Raw genomic sequence first — 24,589 nt, 5'->3', positions numbered from 1 at the left:
GCTAAGGAGCAAGATTACTGGTTGTAACAAATGCTTTTCGGTGACACATACTCCACAGTTCAAAACATGATTCATTTTTATGCTACACTTGTTGCTTTACCTCCCCCCTCGACTCCATCCAAGGACCCAAGCAGTCTTTCCAGGTGAGGCAGAGGTTCACCTGCACCTCCTCCAACCTCATCTATTGCATCCGCTGCTCTAGGTGTCAGCTGCTCTACATCGGTGAGACCAAGCGCAGGCTTGGCGATCGCTTCGCCCAACACCTCCGCGCGGTTCGCAATAACCAACCTGATCTCCTGGTGGCTCAGCACCTCAACTCCCCCTCTCATTCCGAATCCGACCTTTCTGTCCTGGGCCTCCTCCATGGCCAGAGTGAGTCTCACCGTAAATCGGAGGAGCAACACCTCATATTTCGCTTGGGCAGTAATTTCAGGTGGTCCCGTATTTTCTCCTCCCCTTCTCAGCTCTCCCTCAGCCCACTGACCCCACCTCTTCCTTTCTTTCCCCCCCCCCCCCCCCCCCCCTCCACCCTCACATCAGTCTGAAGAAGGGTTTGGCCCGAAACGTTGCCTATTTCCTTCGCTCCATAGATGCTGCCTCACCTGCTGAGTTTCACCCGCGTTTTTGTCTACCATTCATTTTTAAAAACTGGTTTAAATTGAAGAAAAAGTTGTCTCAATAGTATAATATATGCATTATAGTTTCAAAGGTGTCACTTATGAATTTATTCGGATGTATTCAAGAGGGATATGTGCCAAACTCGGGTAAATGGGATGCACTCAGGTGCAGGAAGGAACTGCAGATGCTGGTTTAAACGCAAGATAGACACAAAAAGCTGGAATAACTCAGCGGGTCAGACAGCATCTCTGGAGAAAAGGAGTAGGTGACGTTTCGGGTATCTATCTTAGTTGGGGCATCTTGGTTGGCATGGACAGAGTGTCTGGAACGCGCTGCCAGGGGTGGTGGTGGAGGCAGATATGATAGTGGTGTTCAAGAGGCTTTTAGATGAGCACATGGATATGCAGGGGAATGGAGAGATATGCAGGCCTGGCATCTAGTTTGGCATAGATATTGTGGGCCGAAGGGCCTGATCGTGTGCTGCATTGTTTTGGCTTCTATGATTAATTAGAAAGACAACTATAGAACCATTGGGCACCATATATGAGGGAGGATGTTCTGCCTTTGGAGAGGGCCCAAAGCAGTTTACAGGAATGATCCCTGGAATGTGTTGGTTAACATATGATGAGCGTTTGTCGGCACTGGGCCTGTACTCGCTGGAGTTTAGAATTTTAAAGGGGGGACCTCATTGAAATGTACAGAATAGTGAAAGGCCTGGACAGAGTGGATGTGGAGAGGATGTTTCAACCAGAGGGAGAGTCAAGGTCATAGCGTCCAAATTAAAGGACGTTCTTTTAGGAAGATAAGGAGGAATTATTTTAGTTAGAGGGTGGTGAATCTGTGGAATTCTTTGCCACAGAAGGCTGTGGAGGCCAAGTCAGTGGATATACATATATATATTTCTTTATAAATCATGTTTCTCGGGGTATCTAAATTTTATTAATTGTTTAAGCTATGACTATCGGATGGAAGCCACATACCAGATCTCGTTGCACCTATAGAAACATAGAAACATAGAAATTAGGTGCAGGAGTAGGCCATTCGGCCCTTCGAGCCTGCACCGCCATTCAATATGATCATGGCTGATCATCGAACTCAGTATCCCGTACCTGCCTTCTCTCCATACCCCCTGATCCCCTTAGCCACAAGGGCCACATCTAACTCCCTCTTAAATATAGCCAATGAACTGGCCTCGACTACCCTCTGTGGCAGAGAGTTCCAGAGATTCACCACTCTCTGTGTGAAAAAAGTTCTTCTCATCTCAGTTTTAAAGGATTCCCCCCTTATCCTTAAGCTGTGACCCCTTGTCCTGGACTTCCCCAACATCGGGAGCAATCTTCCTGCATCTAGCCTGTCCAACCCCTTAAGAATTTTGTAAGTTTCTATAAGATCCCCTCTCAATCTCCTAAATTCTAGAGAGTACAAGCCAAGTCTATCCAGTCTTTCTTCTTATGAAAGTGAAAGCCCTGACATCCCAGGATGTCAGCTTTGTGCAATGGCAATAAAATATATTATTATTATTATTATTATTGTTATTATTATATTATTATATTTAAGGCAGAGATAAATAGATTCTTGATTAGTACGGGTGTCGAAGATTATGGGGAGAAGGCAGGAGAATGGGGTTGGGAGGGAGAGATAGATCAGCCATGATTGATACTAGATGGGCCGAATGGCCTAATTCTACTCCTATCACTTATGACATTCAATATTAGTCAGCCCTACTTAGCCTCGGGCTATTCCAAGCTGACAATGTCAGACCTAAAAGTAATTGATAATGCGTCTCTTTAGTGCAGTGATTACAACTGCATGTCGGTGAAAGCTCATAATGTAGGCATGTTGTGAATAGTTGTCCCACCTCAGTGTAGATAAGCACGTCTCTGAATTTAAATGATCTCAAAAGTTGACGCAGGATATTAACATCGTTCGGGGGAGAGCAAAGAGACGGCAGGTTTTAGAACCTTCCTGAGGGAGAGCTTCACCACTCATCTGAATTATTTCTATAAGATGATCGAGAGTTTGCTGCGGCAGTTAAAATAAAAGCCTCTATCATCTACGATCCCTGCAGAAACAATTAACCTGGCTCCCTTTGATGTTTATTGCCACCGTATACTCTGCAGATAATGTTGTCATCTAAAGTCTCATCAATGGACTTTATGACGATGCATTAGCATAATTCAACATTCTGGGTACAAATATGTACGTGACTGCATTGATAAAGCCAAAACCATCATTAAAGAATGCAATTAATATTCTGTTAGATATTCAGAGATCTCTCGATGATTGCCTTGGATTGCCTTAGCTCATCTCAATAGGCAGCTCCCAATATACCTATAATCTATTAATGTTCATGACTTAAATTAGTTGGTTTAAGATCAAATCAGAGACGTGGAGGAAGGGACAGCTGACAGCTAGACACAAAATGCTGGGTTTAAACCTAAAGATGACGTTTCGGGTCGAGGCGAAAATCTGGGTGGTCAGTAACTCAGCAGTGACAGGCAGTTACTCCATCTCTGTCAAATCAGAGGGAAGGAATAAAAGGACGTTTCGGGTGCGATGCGAAGGGTCTGCTGGAGGAAGGGGCACCCATCCCTTCTCTGCAGTGATGCTGTTTCAAAAGGTCCCGCGGAGTTGAACTCAGCGGGTGGGAGCACCATGCAGCGAAAAAGGTGACGTTTCGGGTCGAGACCCTTCTCAGACTACAAAATGTAATTTGGAACATAGAACAGTATAGCACAGGCCCTTCAGCCCACAAGGTCCATGTTGAACCTATGTGCCTGCATGTGATCCAGATCCCTCCATTCCCTGCATATCCATCTGCCTGTCCAAACACCTCTTAAATGTCACTATGGTGTCTGCCCAGTTATAAAACACATGGAAGGCAACAGAATTAAGGAGCAGGGGGTCACACACTGAACGTGTGGGCCCCATATCTGAGGATGGTTGTGCTGGAGCTGGTCCAGAGGAGGTTTACGAGAATGATCCCGGGGATGATGAGGAGGAGTCTGATCCTGACTCTGATCTGGTGCTGCCTGTGTGGAGTTTGCACGTTCTCCCTGTGACCGCATGGGTTTCCTCCGGGTGTTCCGGTTTCCTCCCACATCCCAAAGACGTGCAGGTTTGTTGGTCAATTGGCCGTCTGCAAATTCCCTCTAGAGTATAGAGGTACAAAAGTGGGATAACATAGAAACTAGCGCGAACGGGTGATCGATGGATGGCATGGGCTCGATGGGCCGAAGGGCCTGTTTCCATGCTGTGTCTCTAAACTAAACTAAATTACTTTTGCCCAAACCTTTTCAAGGACAGATTTGTGAGATATGATGACTGCACCAAGGCACTGATTATGTTGTGCTCCAAGGCACCATCATTTTACATCATTATGTTATCTATCCATGATCCGTAAAGTTGCAATCAACTTGTATTTCCGTGCCAATGACAGCCAGTGTTATCCCTGCACTCGCTAGTCCTCATGTCGACAGCTGTGTTTTGTAGTCAATGTGATCCAAGGTCATAAATAATCCTGCGTGGTCTCCCACAGTTCAACATGACAGGAAGCTCTATTTATTGATCGATCGATTGAACGATACAGCACGGAAACAGGCCCTTCAGCCAATCAAGTCCGTCCCGACCATCGATCACCCATTCACACCAGTCTGATGTCAAGTCAAGTCAAGTCAAGTCAAGATTATTTGTCACATACACATACGAGATGTGCAGTGAAATGAAAGTGGCAATGCTCGCGGACTTTTGTGCAAAAAGACAAACAGCAAAACAACCAAACAAATTATAAACACAATCATAACACACGTATTCTTTTACATAATAAATAATGGAAGGAAAAACGTTCTGTAGAGTTAGTCCCTGGTGAGATCGGCGTTTACAGTCCGAATGGCCTGATGTTATCCCACTGTGGCAATTTATACAGAGGGCTGATTAACCTACAAACCCGCACGTCTCTGGGATGTGGGAGGAAACCGGAGCGCCCGGAGGAAACCCACGTGGTCAGTGTAGTTTATCGTCACGTGTACAGAGGTACGGTGAAAAGCTTTTGTTGCGTGCTAACCAGTCAGCGGAAAGACAATACATGATTACAATCAATCCATTTACAGTGTACAGATACATGATAAGGGAATGACGTTTAGTGCAAGGTAAAGCCAGCAAAGCCCAAACAAAGATGGTCTGAGAGTCACCATAAGGTAGATAGTAGTTCAGGGCCGCTCTCTAGATGTGGTGGGTTGATTCAGTTGCCTGATAACAGCTGGGAAGAAACTGTCCCTGGATCTGGAAAGGGATTGTACAGGGAGAACGTGCAAACTCCACACAGACAGCACCCTAGGTCACGAACGAACCGGGGTCTCTGGTGCTGTTACATCACTTTGCTTTCCATGCAGGATGCCAGCATTTGAGTTCACGTCTTATTTTCTGCTGTGGGGTTGTGTTTAGTTTAGTGTGCCAGGCCCTTCGGCCCACCGAGTCCGCACCGACCAGCGATCCCCGCACATTCACATAGAAACATAGACAATAGGTACAGGAGTAGGCCATTCGGCCCTTTGAGCCAGCACCGCCATTCAATATGATCATGGCTGATCATCCAACTCAGTATCCTGTACCTGCCTTCCCTCCATACCCCCTGATCCCTTTAGCCACAAGGGCCACATCTAACTCCCTCTTAAATATAGCCAATGAACTGTGGCCTCAACTACCTTCTGTGGCAGAGAATTCCACAGATTCACCACTCTCTGTGTGAAAAATGTTTTCCTCATCTCGGTCCTAAAGGATTTCCCCCTTATCCTTAAACTGTGTGACCCCTTGTTCTGGACTTCCCCAACATCGGGAACAATCTTCCTGCATCTAGCCTGTCCAACCCCTTAAGAATTTTGTACGTTTCTATAAGATTAACACTACCCTACACAAAACTAGGGACAGTTTTACATTTACACCAAGCCAATTAATCGGCAAACCTGTACGTCTTTGGAGCGTGGGAGGAAACCGAAGATCTCGGAGAAAACCCACGCAGGTCACGGGGAGAACGTACAAACTCCGTACAGACAGCACCCGTAGTCGGGATCGAACCCGGGTCTCTGGCGCTGCAAGTGCTGTAAGGCGGCAACTCTACTGCTGCGCCACCGTGAGACAATGCAATAAGCACCACTTACAATAGTTATGGCATAATTTATTTTAATGATTTTGGTTTTTGTGTCGCGGCAAAATAAAAATGTACAAAAAGTTCATACTATACAAAGTTTCAAGCCCAGTTACTTATTTTGAATTATTTTTTGAAAGAAACAATATTACAAGGGTGGCACCAAATATCTATGTACATTCATGAAACACATCATTCCAGCCTTATCATTCTATTTAAAAAAAGACTATTATTCAGCAGCTGAGAAAAGAGCCAGATTGATAGAAAGTTGGTTAAAAACACACCAGCTGTCATGTAACAATCTTCGATTCAGCACACATTTGACATTCGAAACCGAGTAACATCTTTTAATGGTGTCAACAATGATCTCTCAGCTAAGTTATCAGTTGGTTGTACAGTTTCTAACCGCTTAGGTGAGCAAGCACTCAGTCATGTGCACTAAATCACACCACACCACATAGTACAAAACTGATTACAGGGACACAAGGAGGAAACATTTTAGCCCACAGTTTTTTCTCCACTAAATAAAGCAGTATACACAATCACTAGCTGTTACGCAGCAGATGCTCGGACTGCCAAGACCCAAGGAAAATATCGATCACATCCTCAGTTATACATGTGGCCTTTCACATACAACACATGTAAGGAGCAGTCGGGACTTTTTTCCATTTTTCCATGGGAATGGGATGGGTATCAACAATCTTTGGAGACATAAAGACTCTGGCTGTGTCAAAATAAACTGGATAAAAATACATTGAAACTATCTCATGGTTGATTAAAGAAAGACAAATGAACAACAGGTGTAAATGTCACACTTTGAATATGACTGCTAATATAATTGGGAAAATTAGTATTTGCTGCCAATATATCATAATCATTTTCCACTTGTTAATATCATTGACAGTACCCTTAGTGGTATTGTGCACTAATATCCTGATAGAATGTGTTAGAGGTTCCAGGTTTTCAACGTTGGTTGTCTAATACTTAAGGTGAAAGCTTTCAATGAACTAACGTTTGAAGGGACAACTGCTCCAAAGTTATATAATTGATAAAGTTGAAACCCAGGGAACTTACATTGATAAGGGACGTGTATCAGACACTGTCACACGTAACAGATTTCATTATTGCAAATGCTCTTCGGTACAAAGAAAAAACAGTACAAGTTGAATAGGAAGATGTTAGAATGTTCCAGATTCTAGGATAGTGGTTTATAATGCAAGGGCATTGATATCTTCACCACACATTGTAATTTATAGAGTCTTACAGTGTGGAAACAATCTCTTTGGCCCAACCTGCCACACCGGCCAACATGTCCCATCCACACCAGTCCCACCTGCTTGTGTTTGGCCCATATCCCTCTAAACCGGTCTAAATGTTTCTTAAACATTGCAATGGTCCCTGCCTCAACTATGCAGCTTGTTCCATTCACCCACCAACCTTTGTGTGAAAAAGTTACCCCTCAGGTTCCTATTAAATCTCCCCATCCCCGCCCTCACCTTAAACCTATATTTTAAATCTACCTATTTCTGGGATTTGATGATGCATAGCCATAAGATTTGTTTTTCTGCTTATCAGGTCAACTAGAGATTTGCTTTGCATTTCATTAACTAAGTGTTCTGTTGATCTAAGAGGTTTAGAGATGAGGGATATTTGGCCTGCATAGTGACTGCAATCTGCAAATAATGGCTGACATAACAAACTTATTAAAGATTAACGATATTAGAAAGGTAGTGTTACAAAAAACGGAAGCAATTTCTAAAAATCTCTCTTGCAATAAAAAGAATTGCATAGTCCATGTCTTAACTTATTAAAATCCAAAAAGTATTTTATAAAATTCTTCTATTAAGGAGAATTAAAAACTGCACACATTTGAAAGCTCAAAAGATAATTGGTAGGAACTGCAGATGCTGGGATCTTGAGCAAAAGACTAAGTGCTGGAGGAACTCAGCGGGCCAGGCAGCATTTGTGGAGGGGATGGACAGATGATGTTTCAGATCAGAGGCCTTGATCAGACTTGATTCAAGATGACTAGTGGACCAGATGCAATGGGGCAATATACGATTAATGAAGCGAAAGCTAATCATGAAACATTTTGAATAAGGGTGATGTAATATATTAGTAATGGGTTTTCATAACTCTCTATATACGATGTTTAAGAAAGAACTGCAGATGCTGGAAAAATCGAAGGTAGACAAGAATGCTGGAGAAACTCAGCGGGTGAGGCAGCATCTATGGAGCGAAGGAATAGGTGACGTTTCGGGTCGAGACCCTTCTTCAGACTGATGTGGGGGCGGGAAGAAGACAGTAGGCGGTGGGAGAGCTGGGAAGGGGAGGGGAAGGAGGGAGAAAGCAAGGACTACCTGAAATTGGAGAAGTCAATGTTCATACCGCTGGGGTGTAAACTACCCAAGCGAAATATGAGGTGTTGCTCCTCCAATTTGCCGTGGGACTCACTCTGGCCATGGAGGAGGCCCAGGACAGAAAGGTCGGATTCGGAATGAGAGGGGGAGTTGAAGTGCTGAACCACCGGGAGATCAGGTCGGTTATTGCGAGCTGAGCAGAGGTGTTGGGTGAAGTGATCGCCAAGCCTACGCTTCATATTCTATATTCATTATACGGCAAAGAAAACTGATTTCATTCACTGATTCCCTTCCTCGTGTTAAATCGGGAAACAATACATTCTAAAATGTACGGATTTGGGGCCTGGATAGTTAATGTCTGAAAATTGCAATTGGTGCTTGAGACAATAAACGCAACTTGAACTTGAACTTGGAAAGGGAACCAATTTCTAAAGGTCAAAAGCTTCAATAAATTAAATACAACGACAGTAAGAAAATATTAAAGAGCAAAATAAATATAATGAAGCTAAAACACTGAATTTTCTTGGCATTAAAAAGTCTGAACATTTAATTTTTGCAAGTGGTCGTGCTGCTCCAGCCTTGCTGAATCACACTCTTTACTCTTGTAGAAGTACAGTCATTGTATAGCAATGTGATTTACACTCAGGAACAAAGCAGTGGTGTAAAACCAGCAAAGTGATGAATCAAGTTATTTAGCATCTTCCAACTCAGTCATACAATAGACAATAGGTGCTGGAGTAGGTCATTCAGCCCTTCGAGCCAGCACCGCCATTCAATGTGATCATGGCTGATCATCCACAATCAGTACCCCGTTCCTGCCTTCTCCCCATATCCCCTGACTCCGCTATCTTTAAGAGGCCAATCTAGCTCTCTCTTGAAAGTATCCAGAGAACCGGCCTCCACCGCCCTCTGAGGCAGAGAATTCCACAGACTCGCCACTCTCTGTGTGAAAAAGTGTTTCCTCGTCTCTGTTCTAAATGGCTTACCCCTTATTCTTAAAAGGGTGTCAGGAAGGTGCTGACAGGGGTGGTGGTGGAGGCAGATATGAGAGGGGAGTTCCAGAGACTTTTAGATTAGTGCAGGTATGCGTGGGGGGGTGGGGGGTGGGGGTGGGGAGAGAGGTGGATCATGTGCAGACAGATGAGAGGAGCTTATTTTAGCATCAATATCACCACGGACATTGGGGGCTGGGGGAGGGACGGAAAGAAAAAGTGAGAGTGTGGTCTACTTAAACGTTGACTTAAAATCACATTACTGAACATTTCAGCATACACACTATGGCACAAATGTTTCATGCTGCCCGCTGTGTATTGCAGTGGATCTATAGTATCTGCTCTGCTGTCATAGACCAAATTGTGAAATTTGTTGGCAACTCCAATATTGAAAGATACAAGCTAGGAAAATGTAACATTGGTTGTGTTAGCCAGCTATTCTTCCCACGGAATGATCAATACTTCCCTGTGGCTGCAGAGATGATAATCCCGCATGGATTAGTGAAAAATACAACCAGTCACGATCAGCGTGCATTCTCACCAACACCAAAATATCATTTTTTCCTCTTAGTGAAGAAAAGCAAAATTAGGGCAACTTTTTGCTCTGCATTCAATGTTAGTCGCTGAGTCGTACAACATAGAAACAGGTCCTTCGGCCCAACTTGTCCATGCCGATCAAGATAGCCCATCTAAGCCAGTCCTATTTGCCTGTGTTTGGCCAATATCCATCTAAAGCTTTCCTATTAATGTACCTGTCTAAATGTATTTTAAACATAGTTTATTGTATCTGCCACAACTACCTTCTCTGACAGCTCGTTCCACACACCCACCACCCTCTGAGTGAAAAATTGCCCCTCGGATTCCTATTAAATCTTTCCCATCTCACAAACCCAAGTCCTCTGCTCCCATCCGCTCAGCACTTCAACTCCCCCTCCCACTCCATCTCCGACCTCTCTGTCCTGGGTCTCCTCCATGGTCACAGAGAGCAGCACAGGAAATTGGAGGAACAGCACCTCATATTCCGTTTGGGGAGTCTGCATCCTGGGGGCATGAACATCGAATTCTCCCAATTTTGTTAGTCCTTGCTGTCTCCTCCCCTTCCTCAGTCCCCCTGCTGTCTCCTCCCATCCCCCAGCCTTCGGGCTCCTCCTCCTTTTTCCTTTCTTGTCCCCGCCCACCCCCGCCCCCAATCAGTCTGAAGAAGGGTTTTGGCCCGAAACGTTGCCTATTTCCTTCGCTCCACAGATGCTGCTGCACCCGCTGAGTTTCTCCAGCTTTTTTGTGTACCTTCCTCTGCTTCTTGATTCTCCTACTTTGGGTAAAATAATCTGTGCATTCACCTTATATATTCCTCTCATGACCTGTCCCTCAGCCTCCGGCGCTCCAAGGAATAAAGTCTTAGCCTGACCAACTTCTCCCTATAGCTCAAGCCCTCGAGAACTGGTAAATCTTCTCAGCGCCCTTTCCAGCTTAATGTGAATTTACATTAAATGAGATGTCAAAATATACCAATGTGAAAATGGAATAAGGAATGAAACACTCGGTAAGATTTGACTTTGTTTCAATTACAATCTAATGAAAAGGCACGAATAATGGAATAGTTGATGTAGTCTCCAGAACCATTACTGAGGAGGTAATATAGACCCGAACCTCGAGTCACAGAACTCCAGCCCTCCTTAAAGCAAAATATTATTTCATTCTATTACATCTGTTGAATATATAAGAGCATTAGTATTTTGAGTAAATCTCAACTCTTTGAATCACTTCCCTCTGGAAGGCAACTCCGGACTGTCAAAGCTGCCACAGTCAGACTTAAAAACAGTTTTTATCCACGAGTAGTTGCTCTACTCAAAAGCCAAAAATCTGTAGCCTCCCTTTGATCTGGTATTTTGTTGGTTCAAATGCTTGATGTTTTATCATTAATGTTTTATTATTATTAATGTTTAGTGTTTTCTGAGTCATTCGTAACTGTCACTGTATGTCATGTTGCTACTTGTGGGCGGAGCACCAAGGCAAATTCCTTGTATGTGAATACTTGGTCAATAAATTTAATGAGAGACAAACTATGAACCGGATCAGACTGGTCTTCACTGTGCCGTGATACATCAACAATTCATTCCCACTTTTAACCAGAACGCCACCAAGACAGGAAAGAGTCGACAATAAGCATCTGAGGTAGATATTTGGCTAAAAATAAAAGCAGCAGATCAGTTAACGTAAGCGTTCAGATGCAACTCTTTCTCCGATTCAGTAAATCATCATTATATTTTACTGCAGTCTTTGTATTAAGTGCTTATCTCAACTTAAAGTGGACTTCAGCAACACAACAAACTAATATTATTGCAATAGAATTTTAAAAACATGTTAAAAAAAATCCTCAGTGAGTTCTGAACATACTAGTTATCTACTAATAAATTAAAAAAATAAAAACAAAAAAAAAAATCTTCTTTGGAATGGATGTTACATCTGACCCATAATGAAGTAACCCCTTCTTAGTTTACTTTAGAGATACTAGCAGGGCGACAGGCCATTCGGCCCACTCAGTCCACGCCAGCCATTGATCAACCATTCCCACTAGCTCTAGCTTATCTATTCATCAGAAGGTATCAGGCCTTAGTTCTGTTACATGTTTAAGAAGGAACTGCAGATGTTGGAAAAATCGAAGGTAGACAAAAATGCTGGAGAAACTCAGTGGGTGAGGCAGCATCTATGGAGCGAAGGAATAGGTAATGTTTCGGGTCGAGACTTCTTCAGATTGATGTGGAGGTGGGGGGGGGGGGGGGTTGTTGAGAAGAAAGGAAGAGGCGGAGACAGTGGGCTGTGGGGGAGCTGGGGAGGGGAGGGGAAGGAGGGAGAAAGCAGGGACTACCTGATATTGGAGGTCAATGTCCAAGACTATTCCAATTTCAGGTCCCCAGCGATATGGACATTGACTTCTCCAATTTCAGGTAGTCCCTGCTTTCTCCCTCCTTCCCCTCCCCTCCCCAGCTCTCCCACAGCCCACTGTCTCCGCCTCTTCCTTTCTTCTTCCTGCCCTCCTTTTCCCAGTCTGAAGAAATGTCTCAACCCAAAACGTCACCCATTTCCTTCGCTCCATAGATGCTGCCCCACCCGCTGAGTTTCTCCAGCATTTTTGTCCACCTTTGGTACCATTCTAAGTTCTTTTACGTTGAATATTTAAAATTGCCACAAATTATGCCCACAAAAAATGGATTTCTAATTTCTTTGTTGTGCTATCCCCAAGGAAGACAAATCTTACAATTGTCAAACACCCATAAAAACACCACCACATTCTAACCATTGGGAATCAGGAAGTCCCCAATGGACCAACTTGCAAACTGGTGAAAGCCTCATAGTAAAGGGTCCTCTTCAGTTACTCTGCATTCTCAACTACAAATTCCCACGCCTCCTCTTGTAAATAATGTGAAGAGATTATTTCATTCTAGTGAACACTCGTAGCAGAATGCGTTTGGGCCCCTCTGAATCACGGTGTGTTTTGCAGTTCCCACACAGTTGTTCGAATAATATTCTGCACTGACACTGTTGCAAGTAGGAGCTCCTGATGTTTGCATTTATTATCGAGCAGGCATTTCTACTTGAAAAAAAAAAATATTAGTCTTGTTGTGTCAGTGTGTAAGCACTGTCTCTTCACTCTTTCACAAACATTTATTCTTAGGTAGACAAAAATGCTGGAGAAACTCAGCCGGTGCAGCAGCATCTATGGAGCGAAGGAAATAGGCAACGTTTCGGGCCGAAACCCAAAGGAAATAGGTAACGTTTCGGGTCGAAACCCAAAGGGTTTCGACCCGAAACGTTGCCTATTTCCTTCGCTCCATAGATGCTGCTGCACCCGCTGAGTTTACATAGAAACATAGAAATTAGGTGCAGGAGTAGGCCATTCGGCCCTTCGAGCCTGCACCGCCATTCAATATGATCATGGCTGATCATCCAACTCAGTATCCCGTACCTGCCTTCTCTCCATACCCCCTGATCCCCTTAGCCACAACGGCCACATCTAACTCCCTCTTAAATATAGCCAATGAACTGGCCTCAACTACCCTCTGTGGCAGAGAGTTCCAGAGATTCACCACTCTCTGTGTGAAAAATGTTCTTCTCATCTCGGTTTTAAAGGATTTCCCCCTTATCCTTAAGCTGTGACCCCTTGTCCTGGACTTCCCGAACATCGGGAACAATCTTCCTGCATCTAGCCTGTCCAACCCCTTAAGAATTTTGTAAGTTTCTATAAGATCCCCTCTCAATCTTCTAAATTCTAGAGAGTATAAACCAAGTCTATCCAGTCTTTCTTCATGAGACAGTCCTGACATCCCAGGAATCAGTCTGGTGAACCGTCTCTGCACTCCAGCATTTTTTTCTACCTTCGATTTTCCAGCATCTGCAGTTCCTTCTTCAACATTTATTCCTACGTGTTCAGATTGCACTGATTTTTTTCTTAGAGATGTGCCTGCAAAGGCCAGTCGCACACGGCTCCGTGTACAGTTGCATATTTGTGTCTCTATAGTGAGTTTTGGTTAGTTCCTTGTCCAAGGAGGAGAACAGATCGGACTCAATCCTTTCCTTAATGACATCTAAAGAAGACAGACGGATGTAGGCTTCCCAACAGCAGAAATTGCAGGGAATTGCTGGGAGAAATCAGCTGAGGCCACGCAACATCTGGGGAGAACGTGGACAGGTGACATTTCTGGTCGGGAACCTTCTTCAGACTCGTGAAGGGTCCCCGACCTGAAATGTCACCAGATCCATATCCTCCACGGGTGATGCAAGTTCCGCTGAGTTACTCCAGCACTTTGTGTTCAATGGAAGACTCCTGCAACTGCAGTTCCTCGCGGCCCCCAGGACTCATTGAATAGCCGGCAAGATCTAAATCCATCCACTCCATTGTCCTGGTTCAAAGCCAGATCTTTGAGCCCAATCCTAGCACCCCTACACATCTGCTCCACCAGGTAGCAGTGATCAATGAACACACACACACACACAGACTAAGTATCATCGCTGGCAGGGGTGGATTAAGGCTCACTGGTGCCCTAAGCACTGACCAATCTTGGTGCCCCCCTCCTTTCCACACTGATCCAGTCCATTTTAGTTGTTGACCTGTCTGACCAGATATACAATGCAGGTTGCAGCAGTACAAACATTTTTTTTTTTTTTTTTACAAATCTTCATTCGTTTTTTTTTTCTTTTCACCCTTTTCCCAACTTTGTGGTGCCCCCTTTGGCCCTGGTGCCCTAAGCACGTGCTTAGTCTGCTTAATGGTTAATCCACCCCTGATCGCTGGGACCCTCTGCTCTGCAGTGCTTAATGCCCCACTGGCCAGTGCCTTTAACTCAGTCTGCGGTCTGTGAAGTCTGAAGAGCCAAATGTCCCACGTGGGCGTCATTTGCACGTCACGCTGGTGGTGCGCGAAGATTTTGTGAATCCGCGCGCCACCACGTCTCACCACGCGCACGTCACAATGCGGACATGACGCGCAAATAACGCCCAAGTGGGACAGGCCCTTAATTAGGCACGATTTCTCCTCACTAGTTTTTGCCTCAGAGCAACAGTCTGGTCCAAAGTAACACAAAAGTAAGGCTTCAACTTAGGGATGTATTTATACAAACTTGTTAAGATACTGTAATCGTGGAAAAACCATCATTAATATCACACCACATTGTTAATAACATTGAAGAAAATGTTTCATTACAAATAAAATATCTTAAAACATTTATGCACACTGTTTTGTTTTATACAACAATTAAAATTACAGAAAAGTTCAAAATTCTTTAATAAATATCCCCTCTCAATTTGAGATTTAAAAAATATTAACAATTTGTAGCATGCTCCTTGCAATTATTTGATGCTGTTCACTTGTCTTTGCGGCATTTTAAATCTGTGTGAAGTGTTCTTCTAAAGTTACCAGTTGAATTTAAAGAGTAATAATGTTTGATGTTTCTTATTGATAACTGCAGTTAACTTGAGTCCTGTGGATTTAAGATAGTTCATTGTTCACCCATGGCACGATTAGTGGCATTTTACAAGACTGTTGCATCTAATTTCACATTATTTGCTTTTGTGAAGCTAGTTCCAGTAAACCATCCATCTCACTTCACTCGATTGATCTCACGTTGGACCTCACTAGTGCTGTGATTTAGTTTTGTGGTCTTTAGATTTAGAAACATCGGAAAAAAACATGGAAAAATAGGTGGAGTTGTAGGCCATTCGGCCCTTAGAACCAGCACCGCCATCCAATATGATCATGGCTGATCATCTAAAATCAGTACCCCGTTCCTGCTTTTCCCCCCCCATCTCCCTTGATTTCTTTAGCCCTAAGAGCTAAATCTAAATCTCTCTTGAAAGCATCCAGTGAATTGGCCTCCACTGCCTTCTGTGGCAGAGAATTCCACAGATTCAAGACTCTCTGGGTGAAAAAGTTTTTCCTCATCTCAGTTCTAAATGTCCTACCCCTTATTCTTAAACTGTGTGACCCCTGGTTCTGGACTCCCCCAACATCAGGAACATTTTTCCTGCATCTAGCCTGTCCAATCCTTTAAGAATTTTATACGTTTCTATAAGATATCCTCTCATCCTTCTAAATTCCAGTGAATACAAGCCCAGTCGACCCATTCTTTCATCACATTTCAGCTGCATTTTGTTTCACATAGAACAGGGCTACTTGGTGACTTGCTTCTTGAAGCTGTGGTATTGGCAGCTGGGTTGAGTCTGCTGCTGAGAAGCAACATTCAATGATATTAGAGGGGTTGATTGCTACACTGATCCGTGTCGCTAGCTTCACTGCATATTTCCACAAAGTGAGAGCTCTCAAAATTAATTGTGAAAATGCAATTCAGGGCAAGCGTAAAATCGTTTTATCCTTCCATCCATTCAGTGAACTTGTTGAATCAATATTTGCCGCCAGTTTTTAAATTAAATGCAAATTTGCCTTTCACTTTAAGCTTGGCCTGGATAGATTAACCTCTTAAATTAATTCCAAAACATCCCGAGCGTTTTCAAACCAAGTTTGATGCAAGTTCCATTCCTGAAAGATCACGTTATCTCATTGCAAGTGGTTCAGGACCATGACAACACTAACTGAGCAATTGTCAGTGACGTTCCAGCCAGCACCAATTGGCAAAGTCAAGGTCTACACGCAACAAGATGCCCTTGGTATAAAACCATGATTCTCCACACATTACGGATCACAAACTGTGAATTAGCACCCGATTCATTGAATTGGTATTGGACTGAACATAGAAACATAGAAAATAGGTGCAGGAGTGGGCCATTCAGCCCTTCGAGCCAGCACCGCCATTCAATATGAACATGGCTGATCATCCACAACCAGCCCCATTCCTGCTTTTTCTCCATATCCCTCGATTCCGTTAGCCCTAAGAGCTATATCCAACTCTCTCTCGAAAACATCCAGTGAATTGGCCTCCACTGCCTTCTGTGGCAGAGAATTCTACAGATTCTCAACTCTCTGGGTGAAAACATTTTTCCTCATCTCAGTCCTAAATGGCCGACCCCTTATTCTTAAACTGTGTGACCCCTGGTTCTGGACTCCCCCAACATCGGGAACATTTTGCATCGAGCCTGTCCAATCCCTTAAGAATTTTATATGTTTCAATAAGATATAACATGTACCTTTTTTTGTCAATAAGGAAGAAAGATTTTATTTCTTGCCATTGCCCAAATGAAAGGCAACACTTCTGATTTGGCACAGTTTCCTTATTCTAATAAAAACCTCCCAGCGAAACACGATAAATCACCAACTCATCTTTCTCACCGAAAGGGCCGAATAATCTGATGCTGCTCGATTGCGGGGATATATAGCCTGTACTTGGACATTGATAGCTCGAGACTGGAACATGCCTTTTGGTTCTGGTCTTCCCGATGAGAGGTTCTTCACGTATCTTCATGCTTGCATGCCTCTCCGCCTGAAGATGTCAAATCACACGGAAACCAGGTCTGACATTTTAACAGAATGCACTTAAAAATAATACCATCTCCTGCCTACCGATGTTCAACTGAAAATAATCCATGTTTGCAAAATAACATTTACATTTATATTCCGTATCCAACGTTGGCATTTTAATAACATTTTATATTCAAAATGTATTTTTGAAGTCATATTTCCTGAGAATTTCCTCTGCAGACTTTTACAAGGTTTTAAGTAAATATATTAAATTTGACAGGATGAAATTTTGAAGGGTGAAATGTTTGGCTAACTTATTGAAAATGTCATAATATCTTGCTATTGTAGATTGCAGCTTTAATGTTTTAGTTGCACTGATTTGCCATGACAGTGTGTAAGGAACATTGTAAGTCCCTATCTTGCCAATAACTGCCTGTCGAACATAGTTCCAATGCCAGATCCGTCATACCTTAGATCAAGAAAATAGACTTGTATGTGGTAAAAGGTGTGAAAGGTTCAGACAACGTGTGTCTGTCGTTTAACCTCTACAGAATATCATATCAAACTGTTATTACTCTTTTAACATTTGATCACTATTTGGCAAATGGTTTGTGACATTTAAAAAAATAATCGGTTAAGGAGAAACAATAAGCTGGAGTCAATCTTGGTACTTTAAACATCACATGCAAACCACGTTTTTTTTCCCCCTCGAACAATGGGAAAAGTAAATTCCCACTTTGAACCTGTACATTTTACCTGCTCGTGACTTTTCACAATAGAGTGAGCGACACAAAATCGTGTTCGTATTTTCTTTAAAACAAATGTTAAAAAAAAAATCATTTATTGTAAAAGGCAAACAGAAAAGTAACCGGCCAGGCTGTAGTCCGACTGTGGTGGCAACATTACATCTGGTTAGAGATATGTTTGTAGAGGGGAGGGCTTTTCACGCACTGTATCGACACAGCCAGCTCAGTAGTTTGGTGGGGAGAGAGGCACTGCCTGTGCAGCCTTTACTCTACCAAGACTTGGACCCCCTGAAGAAGGGGAAGATTACTCCATGCACCTCCATCTGCTTGCATACAGTGTGACTACACAGTAGTTTCATATTCCAGTACTTCGTGTGTGAAGCTAATGTTGCTGTACTGGAGGCAGGGCGTGGTGGGTGAGGTATACTCCAAGGCTAGGATGGTTTTGCGCAGCCTTCTGTCTATAAAGTGCGCATCCCAGGCTGGGTAGCGTTTCCTGGGCAGGTCGATCCTGATCACAGGCCCTTCTGTCCGTAACATTCGGGGCACAGATGGAGGGGGGACGTTGGGCCTTACCTGAAAGACAGGCATGCAACTGTCCCGCTCAGTCGGAGGCACCTGTTCGCCCATTGTAGTCCGGCACTGAGTCATTGCTCGAGGTGGGCTTGTTATCACCTGCGCAGGTATGTGCGTGACGGCCTCTTGCTCCCCGCCATCGATGCACCCTCCTTGGGAACCGAACATGGGCCCGTTAGGATGCAGAGCACCGTAATATATAAACATGAAGAAAATGCCCAGGGCAAAACTACTGAACACCACACACACGATGATTAAGGCTTCAAAGTCTGTGATGGGGGAATCTCTGTACAGGTACCACAGCACAGTCAAGGCAGCGTTTTCCAAAAAAGTGATGAAGTAATAGGTGAACATCCGACACCGGGTCCGTCCCTCCTTGACGTTGAACCAGCAGAAAATGTAGATGATGCCCACCACCATGTTGTAGATGATCTCCTCCCACTTGGACATGCAGAAGTCCGTCTCCCCGTGGATGATCCAGAAGGTCATGATGCACCAGTGACTGACGATGAAAATCCCAAAGTACAGCTGGAAGACGGAGGCGAACAGGGAGAAGGCGATGACTCGGGCAGCGATGGTGAAGAGGTGCCACAGGATCTGTGTGATGGCAGCCATATAGGTCATGGGCATCTTATCATCCCGTGAGTCTCGGAGGATCTTCTGGTACGAGGCAATCATCCAGGCTAAGGAGAGGAGAGAGGCAGCTGCTGATAGACCTGGGTGCGATAATAAATCAGAGGCATGCGTTAGATCATGGGCACCTCTGATACAATGTCAACACTCTTTAGACAATGTCAATAGACAATAGACAATAGGTGCAGGAGTAGGCCATTCGGCCCTTCGAGCCAGCACCGCCATTCAATGTGATCATGGCTGATCATCCCCAATCTGTACCCCGTTCCTGCCTTCTCCCCATATCCCCTAGCTCCTCTATTTTTAAGAGCCTCTCTCTTGAAAGCATCATAGCATCATAGTCATAGCATCATACAGCATGGAAACAGGCCCTTCAGTCCTAACTTGACCATGATGCCCCATCTACATGAGTCCCACCTGCCCATGTTTGGCCCATATTCATCTAAACCTGTCCCATGCCATCTAAGAATTGCAGATGCTGGTTTGCAAAAAAAGACACAAAGTGCTGGAGTAACTCAGGGGGCAGGCAGCATCTCTGGAGAACATGGATAGGTGACGTTTCGGGTTGGGACCTTTCTTCCCTCAAAATGTCATCCAACGATGTTCTCCAGAGATGCTGCCAGCCCCTGCTGAGTTACTCCAGCACTTTGTGGGTTTTTTTTGTAAACCAGCATCTGTTATTCCTGGTTTGTCGTTGATGTAGAAGGTCTTTACCAGAATAAACAACTCCTAGGAAGAGGGATGCAAAGTGAAGCTTTTCCCCATTCATTCTGCTTAGTAAGGTGGTTGGTGCAAAGGACATTTATTCTGCTAAGTGGGTTACAGAGGAAGCTTCGTTAGAAATGTCACGCCTGCTGCTTTGAAAAGCACAAGCAACAAAACAACACATCATCATGTGATGTCCAAGGCTACGGAAATCACACAGTGATGAAGAATGTTCTGAGGCACAAATACAGGGGACCCTTCAATAGACAATAGATGCGGGAGTAGGCCATTCGGCCCTTTGAGCCAGCACCGCCATTCAATGTGATCATGGCTGATCATCCCCAATCAGCTCCTACCTTTTCCCCATATCCCCTGACTCCGCTATTTTTAAGAGCCCTATCTAGCTCTCTCTTGAAAGTATCCAGAGAACCGGACTCCACCGCCCTCTTAGGCAGAGAATTCCACAGACTCACCACTCTCTGTGAGAAAAAGTGTTTCCTCGTCTCCGTTCTAAATGGCTTACTCCTTTTTCTTAAACTATGGCCCCTGGTTCTGGACTTCCCCAACATCGGGAACATGTGTCCTGCCTCCAGCGTATCCAAACCCTTAACAAACTTATATGTTTCAATGAGATAGCCTCTCATCCTTCTAAACTCCAGAGTGTACAAGCCCAGCCGCTCCATTCTCTCAGCATATGACAGTCCCGCCATCCCAGGAATTAACCTGGTGAACCTACGCTGCACTCCCTCAATAGCAAGAATGTCCTTCCTCAAATTAGGGGACCAAAACTGCACACAATACTCCAGGTGTGGTCTCACTAGGGCTCTGTACAACTGCAGAGCCCTTCAGACTTAACTGGAGATATGGATTACTACAAAGAGAAGGTGTGAATCTTGATCCAGGCACTGTTTTGATTACAGAACCGTTTTCGCATCCAATTTTCTGTGACCAAGAGGGATTTTAGCAACACTTTAATCAACACCATTCTTTCCAGCGACCTTTCCCACCGGCTCCTGCCCCTTTCAAAACACAACCCACACTCATCAATTAGCTCCCAAACAAAACATTTTTCTAACCTATCACCCAGTAACACACAGTAGAATTCTCTGCCTGGGGGTTTAATGTACTCTGACCTTACTAAAATCACACGATCGCCCCCACACAAGTTACTCACCCACTGATATAACCTACTGACATCACACAAAGCATCCAGTGGAGACATAGACTGCCAACAAACACAAGCTGGCAGCAAAATGCTGACTAAGCAGCTGTGGCTGCAACAACTCCACTTTGGTTCCCCACATTAATTTTCCTAGAATGTGCCTTGCCCATTATCTGCGAGCGCGCTTCACATATGTATTTAAACTTTTGTTATTATTAGAAACATAGAAACATAGAAAATAGGTGCAGGAGGAGACTCTGCATCTGAAGGTGCGGTCTGTACGATTTGTACCTTCCTCCCTGTGACCTGCGTGGGTTTTCTCCGAGATCTTCGGTTTCCCCCCACACTCCAAAGGCGTGCGGGTTTGTAGGTTAATTGGCTTTGTAAATGAAAAACATTGTCCCTAGTGGGTGTAGGATAGTGTTAATGTGCGGGGATCGCTGGTCGGCGCGGACCCGGTGGGCAGAAGGGCCTGTCTCCGCGCTGTATCTCTAAACTAACCACAGTTTTATTAACACAATGTGTCGGGTATGGGGTCTGAGTGGAAGAAAATCAGGAGTGATCAGAACGCTGTGATAATTAAGGAAAGGTTTCAAAATGATGGCAAGTGTGGACATGATAAGTATGTGTGATGCAGACATCAAATTTAATTGTTGCCTAATCAATAGGTACAGATTAGCACCGACAGAATGGCAGAGAACATTATCAACATGCAAGAAAATAGGACTTTAAAATTAACCATGAATAGAACTTGTCCTTGTGGCACAATTTAAAAGTATATTTGACCTAAATGTTTTGTGTACTATTTTTAAAGAACAGAACTTTCACAGTGAATCCAAGTTGCAACCCAATTCAATGAATGCAACTCAATATCAGTTTCTGATCTCAATACTTTTCTGATCTAACACTGCACCGTAACATTTCACACACACAGCCGACCGATATTTATGTTGTAGAAGGGTCCCGACCCGAAACGTCACCCGTTCCTTACCTCCACAGATGCTGCCTGACCCGCTTGAGTTGCTCCAGCTTTTTGTGTCTATCTTTGTGTCTATGGGCCAGGAAGCGAGCGGGCAAGATCATCTCTGACCCCTCTCACCCTGGCCACAAACTCTTTGAATCACTTCCCTCTGGAAGGCGACTCCGGACTGTCAAAGCTGCCACAGCCAGACATAAAAACAGTTTTTATCCACGAGTAGTTGCTCTACTCAACAGCCAAAAATCTGTAGCCTCCCTATGATCTGGTATTTTGTCGGTTCACATGCTTGATCAATGGTGTTTTATCATTAATGTTTTATTATTATTAATATTTAGTGTTTTCTGAGTCATTCGTAACTGTCACTGTATGTCATGTTGTTACTTGTGGGCGGAGCACCAAGGCAAATTCCTTGTATGTGAATACTTGGCCAATAAACGTACTTACTTACTTACTTTTGTACTGAAAATGTTGGTCAAAGGAAAGACACCAGAAACTGCAGGTGGTGGAACCTGGAGCAAAGCACAAAGTGCTGGAGGAACTGTGCAGGTCAGGCAGCAGCATCTGTGGAGGGAATGGATCATTTGGAGTCTGAATGAGGGTCCCGACCCAAGACCACTTTTTTCCTTCCTCTCCACAGATGCTGCCTCACCCGCTGAGTTCCTCCAGCATTTTTATCTACCTTCGATTTTTCCAGCATCTGCAGTTCCTTCTTAAAATATATCAGTGATTCACAAACATTGAATTACTTTTGAAGTCTGGTTACCATGGTTACATGGGCAAGTTTAGGAGGCAGATTGCATACAATGGTGGGTTATGAACAGCAAATTTTAAGAACACAAACTTGAACGAGTTTACTGAATAAATTATGGAAATGCAGTTATGTAAGTTTGCATATTAATCCCGTCTATGATTAATTGTGAATTAAAATACCTGATTGTAAGGAGTTGATGAAAAAGGTCCTTTGAAAAGAAATTCAATAGGCACATGAGGGGCACCTTTTTCACACAGAGATAGATAATAGACATTAGGTGCAGGAGTAGGCCATTCGGCCCTTCGAGACTGCACCGCCATTCAATGTGATCATGGTTGATCATCCAACTCAGTATCCTGTACCTGCCTTCTCTCCATACCCTCTAATCCCCTTAGCCACAAGGGCCACATCTAACTCCCTCTTAAATATAGCCAATGAACTGGCCTCAACTGCCTTCTGTGGCAGAGAGTTCCAGAGATTCACCACTCTCCGTGTGAAAAATGCTTTTCTCATCTCGGTCCCAAAGGATTTCCCCTTTATCCCGTGACCCCTTGTTCTGGACTTCCCCAACATCGGGAACAATCTTCCTGCATCTAGCCTGTCCAACCCATTAAGAATTTTGTAAGTTTCTATAAGATCTCCCCTCAATCTTCTAAATTCTAGCGAGTACAAGCCGAGTCTATCCAGTCTTTCTTCATCTGAAAGTCCTGCCATCCCAGGAATCAGTCTGGTGAACCTTCTCTGTACTCCCTCTATGGTCTTCAGTCTGAGGGACATGTTGGCCGGCGTGGGCAAGTTGGGCTGAAGGGCCTGCTTCCACACTGTAAGACTCTATGACTGCGATCGAAGAGGGTCGATGGCGTACAGATACAGGACAAAGGGAATGATGTTTAGTGCAGGATCACGACTCACCTTGCAGGCTGCCAATGTGGTTGCGTTGTACCATGATGCTGAGCTGCAGCACCAGCTGAGGGGCACTTTTAAGGAAGGTCTCCAACAGGCGTAGCATGTTGATATCAGCGCTCTCAAACATCATCCTCCAGTAGAAGTGTCTCCGCTCGTGTTCCCTGTGCCAGCGGCTCTGAATCCCCAGGTACATGGCTCTGAGATACCTGTCCAAAGCACAGAAATAACATTGCAGGGCAATTAGGTCAGCCGTTAATTCAAGCGTCGCTGCAAGATGGCAACATAGAAACATAGACAATAGGTGCAGGAGGAGGCCATTCGGCCCTTCGAGCCAGCACCGCCATTCATTGTGATCATGGCTGATCGTCCCCTATCAATAACCCGTGCCTGCCTTCTCCCCATATCCCTTGACTCCACTAGCCCCTAGAGCTCTATCTAACTCTCTCTTAAATCCATCCAGTGGCTTGGCCTCCACTGCCCTCTGTGGCAGGGAATTCCATAAACTCACAACACTCTGGGTGAAGTGGCTGCTAAAGCAGAACCAGGGGCCACAGTTTAAGAGTGCGGTGGAGGCCGGTTCTCTGGATACTTTCAAGAGAGAGCTAGATAGGGCTCTTAAAGGTAGCGGAGACAGAGGATATGGGGAGAAGGCAGGAACGGGGTACTGATTGGGGATGATCAGCCATGATCACATTGAATGGCGGTGCTGGCTCGAAGGGACGAATGGCCTACTCCTGCACCTATTGTCTATAATTTGGACAAAACAAGATTGCAAATAGATGTTTAAGAAGGAACTGCAGATGCTGGAAAATCGAAGGTAGTCAAAATTGCTGGAGAAACTCAACGGGTGAGGCAGCATCTATGGAGCGAAGGAAAAAGGTGACGTTTCGGGTCGAGACCCTTCTTCAGACTGATCTTCAGACCCAAAACATCGCCTTTGTCCTCAGATGCTGCCTCACCCGCTGAGTTTCTCCAGATTTTTGTCTACCTTGCAAATAGATGTGATAATGATTGCACGATCTTGGGGATGTTAAGACAGGACACAGATGCCAAGTCCTCTGCACTAACGTGCAATGATGTCTTTCATATCCACTCAAGAACAGTTCAAG

At 44.3% G+C, this 24,589-nt stretch overlaps 1 protein-coding gene across 1 annotated transcript; it reads right to left on the bottom strand.

Annotated features, from left to right (window-relative positions):
- Positions 1 to 12,973: 12,973 nt before the first annotated feature.
- xkr7b (XK, Kell blood group complex subunit-related family, member 7b) lies at positions 12,974 to 23,973 on the bottom strand. Its single transcript, XM_055652661.1, has 2 exons — positions 23,487 to 23,973; positions 12,974 to 19,060 (listed from the first exon to the last, which is right to left on the bottom strand). The coding sequence occupies exons 1-2, from the start codon at positions 23,770 to 23,772 to the stop codon at positions 18,111 to 18,113; spliced, it is 1,236 nt and encodes a 411-aa protein (XP_055508636.1). The 5' UTR covers positions 23,773 to 23,973; the 3' UTR covers positions 12,974 to 18,110.
- Between the last annotated feature and the right edge of the window lie 616 nt (positions 23,974 to 24,589).

This window comes from Leucoraja erinacea, chromosome 21, assembly GCF_028641065.1.
Source record: "Leucoraja erinacea ecotype New England chromosome 21, Leri_hhj_1, whole genome shotgun sequence".
In the NCBI taxonomy this organism is placed as follows: domain Eukaryota; kingdom Metazoa; phylum Chordata; class Chondrichthyes; order Rajiformes; family Rajidae; genus Leucoraja; species Leucoraja erinaceus.
This window is presented reverse-complemented; position numbering and strand designations above follow the sequence as displayed.

Excerpts from the sequence above, each read along its gene's own strand:
- xkr7b (XM_055652661.1), bottom strand. The coding sequence starts at position 23,772 with ATGTTTCTATGTTGCCATCTTGCAGCGACGCTTGAATTAACGGCTGAC. Across the intron at positions 19,061-23,486 it reads CCACATTGGCAGCCTGCAAG|GTCTATCAGCAGCTGCCTCT; the intron begins GTGAGTCGTGAT and ends TATCGCACCCAG.